We start from the raw sequence: 8,736 nt of genomic DNA, 5'->3' as shown, positions 1-8,736 counted from the left end.
ACATTTAACTCCAGAAAAGTTTCAAGGTTTTTAGATTTGTAATATCCTTGGCCAATGCAGAGAGAAGTGTCCACACTTATAGGGGTTATATAATTTTATCCTCAGTTCCATTATCTAACTTAACATCTTAATATTACCAACTTGCTTGAAATTTCCACATATGCCATACTAATTAATGGGATAAAATACATCTGTACAGTAGCATACACTTTACACTGACAATGTCGCAACAATGTTTAAGATATTAGTGGAATTTGCGTACTAAAACACCAGTTACAAAGAACACGAGTCTGTTTATCAAGTTCACACAACCACGAAAAGACTAATAACTATTAACTGTGTTTGCGGATTGCCACGGTCATCATGACATCATCCGGATAATATTAAAACTAAAAACTTCAACCAGTAAACAGAAAAGTTATGTTAATTGAGTTAGGTCAATTAGCCCATGGGCTGGTTCAGCACCTATTGTTGAGGCAAAAGCAAAGGTGTGCCATCTGATCACACACCAGAATGAGGATCTGGTTGATTTGGCGAAAAGTTGAGAGCCAGTATACCTTGGAGTGCATGTGACAATCCAAGATATGATTTATGCTCCTCTCCCAGCTCGACTTTCGCATAGCCTGGATCCTCACCTCTTAGTTCCTGTATATACGTCTGTCCAAATTATTACTAACTAATCCACTCTACTGATACTATCAACAAATTTCAAGTACTAGGAAGAAAACACAAATTTAGGGGAATGGCTGATACTTACAAACTGATGTAGGAGAAATTTTTGTTCATTTTCGCTATTCCTTATCTGAAAGAACAAGGAAATATGAGAGGCGGCATTTAGATCCCAACTTATTACTTATTAGAAATAATTAAAGGAAATGCCAAGAAAGATGTTATTCTCAATTCTCAGACCAGGGTTGTTAAAGTTGTACCTTCTTCCTGATGTTTTCAGTTTGGCTCGTGATCATCTTCATCTATTAATCAGATAATAAAAGAGGAAGAACAAAATATTAGTAGTATTGCATGGTACACACAATAAACTTCACCATAAATCATAGTAAATACATATGGGCAAGACAGGATAGGTGTCCCCTGCATTGATCTTCTATAAGATCTATCTAGCTATGCCTATGATAGGAAAAAATAAATAGCTCTGCTTCTATATATTACAGGCAGATGCATCTAAAAGTTCATCTAGCTGCCTAAACTGTATAAAAACTTTAGGAAGCCGAACAAAAAGGGAACAACCAGAGTTTCGTTGAACAAGTTTCCAAGGGATTTTAACAGCACTCAAGTTGGCTGAAAAAAGAAGCAAACAAATTGAAGAGAAAATTTTCTGAAGCATATATGTACGTCTCTATATCGTATCATATCAGCCTCCAAGCACAAACACACACGGAGTTGTAAGTATATTTCCATTTATACCATGCAACCATGGGATCCAGATTAAGAGTTAGTAGCAGGTATTTAAAGCATTAACCATTTATTTACACATAAATAAGAATCTAGCAAGTGCCCTGCTCTGGCATTAGAGCGAAATCCCTAATTAGCTTTATTAATAGTCCTAATTACAGGCAGAATGATGTTATCAGTTGAGATAGAAAAATAGCTGCACGCTCTGTCTACATACACTGAAGTAATAATCAAAGGTAGCACAGCTTTATTGATAAAAAAAAAAAGGTGCTACAAACAATTAATTCAAAACAGTGTTTGCATAAGGTAGTTAGGGTCTCAACCTTCTTTTCGCGAATGGCCATAACAGTATTTTCCATCTTATTCTCAAGATTGCACAACTCATCAAAGTTCAAACCATCCAAACACTCGCCCATTTTACGCCTGTAGAACACATTTAGATAAAGAAAACAAAGAAAATCAGAATGTAAAGCTAAAAATGTATGCAAATTACATTTGAAGAAATTAATGCAGTAGCAAGTAGAACGTTCAGAGTGTTCAAGATAAGGATCCAATAATGTAGTTAAGTGTTTGTAGTAACTGATCACCTGATCTCTCTGTTAAGATTCAAGTTCACCTCTTTTAGCTTTATCAGGTGTTCCTTCATTTTCTGTAAGAAAGGTAGTTCAAAGCATGGGGAATTAACAATCAAAATAAGAATGGTGAGTTGTTTTAATAGGAGTAGACGAAGAATGCTTCATAAAGTAGTGACTGATGAAACAGATAAAGGCACGAGGAAATGAAACAGTACGAGAAGAAAGGGCTTACATAGAAAAGGTTGTAATCAGTACCTGTTGAACAATCTTCCACCATTACTAAGGTCTAGAAGAGGACATGATATACACAACCTCACCCTTGCCTACTTTTTTCTCCTTCTCTTTGATAAAGAAGTGATTTCTAGGGTTCGAATCATGTGGCATGGGGCGTGGAAAGTGGACATTTACGTGCCAAGTATGACATCACAATTAATCAAATAAATATATCCCAAGTATACATGGATTCAGGGGATTACTAAATTTAAGCTCCGCTGCATAACACAATACAGAACTGTGAACTACTCCCCCATTCCCTATCACTCTCAGTTTTTTCTGATGAAATACTATTTAAAGCTGAAGAAGAGCTTCGTAAGATAGAATTTTTTATTTTTTAAAAAAAAAACTTTTTTTTCCCTGTATCTTCCCACAAATAGCTTTTAACAATTCATCAGAAACAACAGGAACAATACTTAAGCACATATCCAGCTATAAATTCACAGTAAATATAAAAAGGGTAGTGACAAAAAAAAATCAAACAGAGCAGGAACAATATAAACCTCATAGCAGGAGCTCCAGAGATCAACCCCCTGTAGCTTCTGATACATATCATAAAACTCTTTTGTCCTAAAAACAAAAACAAGATATCACATACACTACACATCAAAAAATCAAACAAAAAATCTTGGTAAAAAAAAAAAAAGGAAAACCCAAAGAAGTTACATACGAAATGGGATTGGTGTAGACATGAGCCTTTTTAGTAGTAGATATCATGATAACAGACACACTAGCATCACAAAGAACACTGAGCTCCCGGGCCTTCTTGAACAGCCCTTTTCTTCTCTTAGAATAAGTGACTTGCCTATTAGTGGCGTTCTCAATCTTCTTGATCTGGATCTTCCCTCTGGCCATTTTCTTGATTTTCAAATAAAATTAAGTGGGCTGGCTCCAAGAAAATGCAGAGGAGGTGGGAGAAGAAGATAAAGAAAATAGGGTTTGATAGATAACAGAGAGACACTTGCTTGAAATGGAAGTGATGGGAAATATTAGTGGAAAGTAGCGGGTGATGTTATGCGTTTATATGTGTATATGTATTGTTTTGTTTGAACTAGCTAGTTATTGCTTGCTGCTCTTTTTGTACCAGATAGTTCAGTTCTTTACTGGCTTTGGAAGGGAAATGCAAGCTTACCTGTGACTTATTTTCTAGTTTTTCCTTAAAAGTGTAACTACTGGTTTGCTTTTTTGTTTCGCAAACATCAAGTATCTATGTTCTGTCTTCTTCTATCTTGTCCGCTTTGTGTTTTTCAACAGGATTAAATAGCATTTTGGTCACTGAACTGATCTATAACTTTCATTTAGGTCATTGTACTCAAAAAATTGTATAATTATACATATAAAAATTTTCAATCAAATCATTGTCCGTTAGTAACATTAAAACTTGGAACCACCAACGTGGCAGTTTCAAACATGACACTCGTGTCGTATACTCAAAAACCAAAACAAAACCGACTCATTTTATGTTTACGTGTTTTCGTGTCGTGTACCTCTATTTTCGTGTCATGTTTCGTATAAAATAGATTTTAAATATAAATATAAATTAATATAAATATTAGATTTCTAGGTAAAAATTTTACAAAATTATATGTTATATATTTATTTATTTATTTACTTAAATCATTTATACTTACAATATTATAAACTATGCATTATTTTAAAAGAAAATATACATATATTTATTGTAAATTTACATATTTATTATTAAATATTAATATTTAATGACAAATTATATTTATTTTAGAGCTGAGCATTCGGTCGGTTCGGTCCAGAACCGGACCGAAGACCGAAGTTTCAAATTTTTTTGGACCGGATCGGACCGAAGTTTATATATGGACCAAATCGGAACCGAACCGAAATAATTCGGCCGATCTGGTCCGCAAAACCGAATTTTTTTAAAAAGATCGAGAAAGCAATAGCCAACAAGCCCATATGAAAAGAGTAAGTAATAAACAAGACCAAGATCTGCGGGAGCTAAAAACCAAGCAAAAGAACAATCAAGCGATGATAGATAGTGTGTATCGTTGTAATATCTAAACAAAGAAATCTGTACAGTGTATATATATGACTCACATATACCAGACTGTATCATCCTGTGAATACCAGACTTATACTGGCTACTACTAAGTTCATGAATCAAGCCAGATTAGGAGTGAGGGTTAGCTGCCTGTGATGACTGATGCGTGTGCTGTGTGTATACAACGGCGCGGCGCTGGAACTTAAAATAATAGATTAGGATAGGGGTGAGAAAAAAAACCGAAAAACCGAAACCGAGTCGAAAAACCGAAAAATCAAACCGAAAAAAACCGTAACCGACAAAAACCGAAAAAAACCGTAACCGAACCGACATAACGGTTTGGTAACGGTTACGGTTTTACCCTTAAAACCGAACCGTTTATATAATATATTAATAAAAATATAACATTTATTATATATTATTATATATAACATATTATATATATGTGTGCTACAATATATTAATTATATAGTTTAATAAGAGAAATTTATATTATAAGTATATAAATATTTTTCTAGAATTAATAATAATATTAAATTTGTATACTAGTTTATAATCATATAAAAATCGGAAAAAACCGAAACCGACCAACGGTTAACCGAACCGGAAAAAACCGTTTGAAACGGTTCGGTTACGGTTTTTTACCTAAAAACCGAACCGAACCGAAATACACGGTTCGGTAACGGTTTTAGGTAGAAACCGAACCAAACCGACTCGTGCACACCCCTAGATTAGGAGTTGGGACATATCAGATTAGGTATACAGATAGTATAATATTTTATTTAATATATAAAATAAAATTATTAATTATATATATAAAAGTTCGGTCCATTCGATCGAGAACCGAACTTTTTCAACGGGGACCGGACCGGACCGTACTTGATTTCTGTCCGGACTGAAATACCCGAATGGACCGAAATTTCAGAAAATTAGGACCGAACTGGACCGAAATTATTCGGTTCGGTTTTTTAGTTTCGGTTCGGTTTTGCTCAGCTCTAATATATTTCATGTACCTCGTGTCGTGTGCCCAAAAGGTAAACACAAAATTTTCAGCACAAGTTGTGTACTTCGTGTTCGTGTATTTTTTGTGTCGTATATTCAAAATGCAATCATAAACACTAAATTTTTAGTGTCGTATGAAAAATTCTCGGGTCTAGTTGCACCCCATTTAAAATCTATATACCCACTTGACTTTGGCTGGTTCGCACAAAATTTAGGTACCGAACAAAATATTTTTGACTTCGACCTGTCCAATTTGGGCTCTCCTTACACGACTGGTTTGAGCCTTGAGGGTTGAGTATGGTGGGTCTTGCTTGGGCCATATTATGTTCTATTGCAGCCTTGCCTATAAATAATCAATTAGGGGTATCTTGGCATTGCGCTGTGCGCCTATCTTTTGGGCATGTTTGTTTGCCGGAAGTCATTTTTTTTTAACTCATTTATGTAAATAAGTAGAAACATTTTTAAGAAGTCGAGAATGCTAGCTTCACTCTCACAGTTTTTATTTTTTTTCCAAACACTTTATTAACATATTTACTTTTCACTTCTGTTCCACTTCTTTAGTTCAGGGAAAAAGTCACTTCTTTTAAACTTGTCCAAACGGCCACTTTATTTATGGCTTACTTGAATATGGTCGATGTCAAGCTCAAGCAGATGGTGTTGGATAGCTTTCAAACAAATTACTTACATATTGAAAAATACTTATATCATTTTACGGCTTTTCTATATCTGCTCATGAGACGCGATAAACATAAAATTTAATGAATTTCTCTTATTTTAATTGATTAATTATTAGAGACATCTTATAATAAAAATAACCACACCAATTAAAACCATCCAAATTTATAAATTTTAGTACTTAGCATCATTTAATATATAAGTCAATTCACACATATCTTAACAAAAAAGTAAAATAAATGACTTAATACGATTTTGATCATTGAAATTTTGAAGAATTTATAAAAATCTATCGATATTTGTAAAATACGGTCAAAGTTATCTATCACTTTTCATGGTGTTAAGGGCATCTCCAACCGTGATCCAAAAATTCAAATTTGGGGCAGTTCTGCCCCGAACCACTCCAATCGTGGACTAAAAATTGATCCAAATTTGGATCAGTGAACAGTACTGGTCCAAATTTGGATCACTACTATTCACTGATCCAAATCTTTTTAACATTAAAATATTATTATTTTTATTATTTGATGATTTTGTTAATGTTATTAAAGATTGATTAATTAAAATTAGAATATAATTAAAACAACGATTAATTATAAATTAAAATTTCAAAATACATAAAATTCAACAATTTATCAATTGTTACAGAAAATTTATCAATTTATCAAAATATTTTATGCTTTTAATTTATATATATGTACTGTTTTGACTTTGTTGAATTATTTCGTAATATTTTATCTTTGTCTGGTCGTTAATTGTATTATTATAATTAATAATGAAATTATTTCATCATTATTTAAAATATTTAAAATCAAAATATATAAATATTATAAGGATGAGTGAATTTGGATCACATGGTTGGAATAGGATTTGGATCCCGCCCTAAATTTGGATCATTTGGTGATTCAAATTTGGATCCATGATTGGAGTTGGCCTAAGTCGTAATTAGTTAAAAAACCGTGCTTCAGAGTGACATCATAATATTTTTTAATAATATTTCTAAATTAATAAATTTACAAACAATAAACAAATAAATATCATATCATATTATATAGATCCGTCAAAATAATACTTATATTACGACTTTTTATCATCATATTAATAACTGATTTATTCTTTTTCATATAACTTCATCACTTCATCAGCTTTCTGTGAAAGATTTCAGAAAGCTTTTTGTGATTTGTAAAAACTGAATTTGCATCATCACTTCATCTGCTTGTTTGTAATAAATAAATCTTTTATTCCTCTTTTTTTGTTATATAAATAAGGAAAATAATGCGAGGCAGCATGTGTAGTTGAAACTTGAAAGATTGGAAAGTTTAGATACATGTATATAACCACAGGGCTGAGATAAGAAGAAAGAGAGGGAGAGGAGACAGACATGCAGAGGTTGAAGAAAACACACGGCTCGAGTATGTTCTGCAACATAAATAATGCAGAGAACGCAAATGTTCCTCGGAAATCGCCACCACACTTTCACTTCCTCGTAACACACACAATTTTAGCATAAATCACATTTTTGTTTCCTCCATAAAAGAATTTCTAGAAATTTTGGAATGTTAAATACGGGTAAGAATATTTCAAACTAATAATATACTCCGTATAAACAAATGTACATATTCGAAATTGAATATATTAAAATAAAAAAGGACCGATTTTAACTATAAGAGTCATTTGCTCTACTTAAAAAAAGGTGTTTATTACTTATAAATGAGAAGTTATTTATAAATGACAATATTAATTTATGTCTTTAAATAATTTTTTTAATATTTACAACTTATCATATATAAAAATTTTAAATTATTTTTTAAGTTATTTTTTATATTTTTAAAAAATTAAATTTCAAAAATAAATATAAATCATTAAGAAAATTAAGATACTCAATTTAACTTATATTCTGATTTAAAAGTCAGAAGTTGACTTATTAAATTTTTATCAAAAAATACGGATAAATTAATTCTAATATAAACTTAGCCCGGTTTTATGTCCTGGTAAACCGGCGATAATTAAAGCATCTTCAAGAGAGATTTGTAAAGTGATTAGCTATACTTATAATGTAAAATTTTTGTTAAGAGGGAGGACATGTGCTCCGAGAGCACGCGTTATGTATGATTTAATTAGATAAAATTATACGTAAAGATACATTAATTCAACAAATATAACTCATCACATATAATTTTTTAATCGTTATAATGTTTCACATTTTACGTATCTTCTAAACATACATCAAATGGATGATATATTCATATTCTGACACTCAAACTTCTATTACTCCCTCCGTCTCTAAATACTTATCATGTTTGTACTTTTTACGTTTGTCAACACGCACTTTTGATCGTTAATATCTTTCATTTTGTAGTAGCATTAAATATAAAAACTTCATCGTATTACTTGTGAATACGAATTTAACAAGATCACTCATGACTATATTTAGTTTTGTAGATTAGATGTAAATTAGTAATTTGTCTGATGTTATGAACAGTACCGACATCACAAACAAGAAAAGAAAAAAGAAACGGAGGGAGTATTACAGTTAAACAATTGAGTGTTCAATCAACCTAATTTCCGGCAAATGCCTCTGGTACTTTGTTTCAAATTTTCCATCTTACGTAACTAACGAATTTGAAATCTGAAATACGTGGTTGGAATTTGGCCGACAGTGCAGCATAATATTTACTTTCGCACTTGGAAAATGGTTAAAGACCTGTAATTAGGCGCTTAGCTTAATAGCGTGCTTGAGACCTGATTGGCTGAGATAATGATAGTAGTAATGTATAGGTTAATTTA

General features: G+C 32.1%; 1 protein-coding gene across 2 annotated transcripts; it reads right to left on the bottom strand.

Moving 5' to 3' along the window:
- Positions 1 to 216: 216 nt before the first annotated feature.
- On the bottom strand, positions 217 to 3,256 carry LOC108220542 (agamous-like MADS-box protein AP3). 2 transcript variants are annotated; one of them, XM_017394344.2, is made up of 7 exons: positions 2,929 to 3,256; positions 2,762 to 2,828; positions 1,998 to 2,059; positions 1,734 to 1,833; positions 930 to 971; positions 758 to 802; positions 217 to 645 (listed from the first exon to the last, which is right to left on the bottom strand). In XM_017394344.2, the coding sequence occupies exons 1-7, from the start codon at positions 3,111 to 3,113 to the stop codon at positions 502 to 504; spliced, it is 645 nt and encodes a 214-aa protein (XP_017249833.1). In that variant the 5' UTR covers positions 3,114 to 3,256; the 3' UTR covers positions 217 to 501. The 2 variants fall into 2 exon arrangements, with proteins under 2 accessions (XP_017249833.1, XP_017249831.1); XM_017394342.2 differs by having other exon boundaries at positions 327 to 657.
- Between the last annotated feature and the right edge of the window lie 5,480 nt (positions 3,257 to 8,736).

The sequence above is a fragment of the Daucus carota genome, chromosome 5 (genome assembly GCF_001625215.2).
Source record: "Daucus carota subsp. sativus chromosome 5, DH1 v3.0, whole genome shotgun sequence".
NCBI lineage: Eukaryota > Viridiplantae > Streptophyta > Magnoliopsida > Apiales > Apiaceae > Daucus > Daucus carota.
This window is presented reverse-complemented; position numbering and strand designations above follow the sequence as displayed.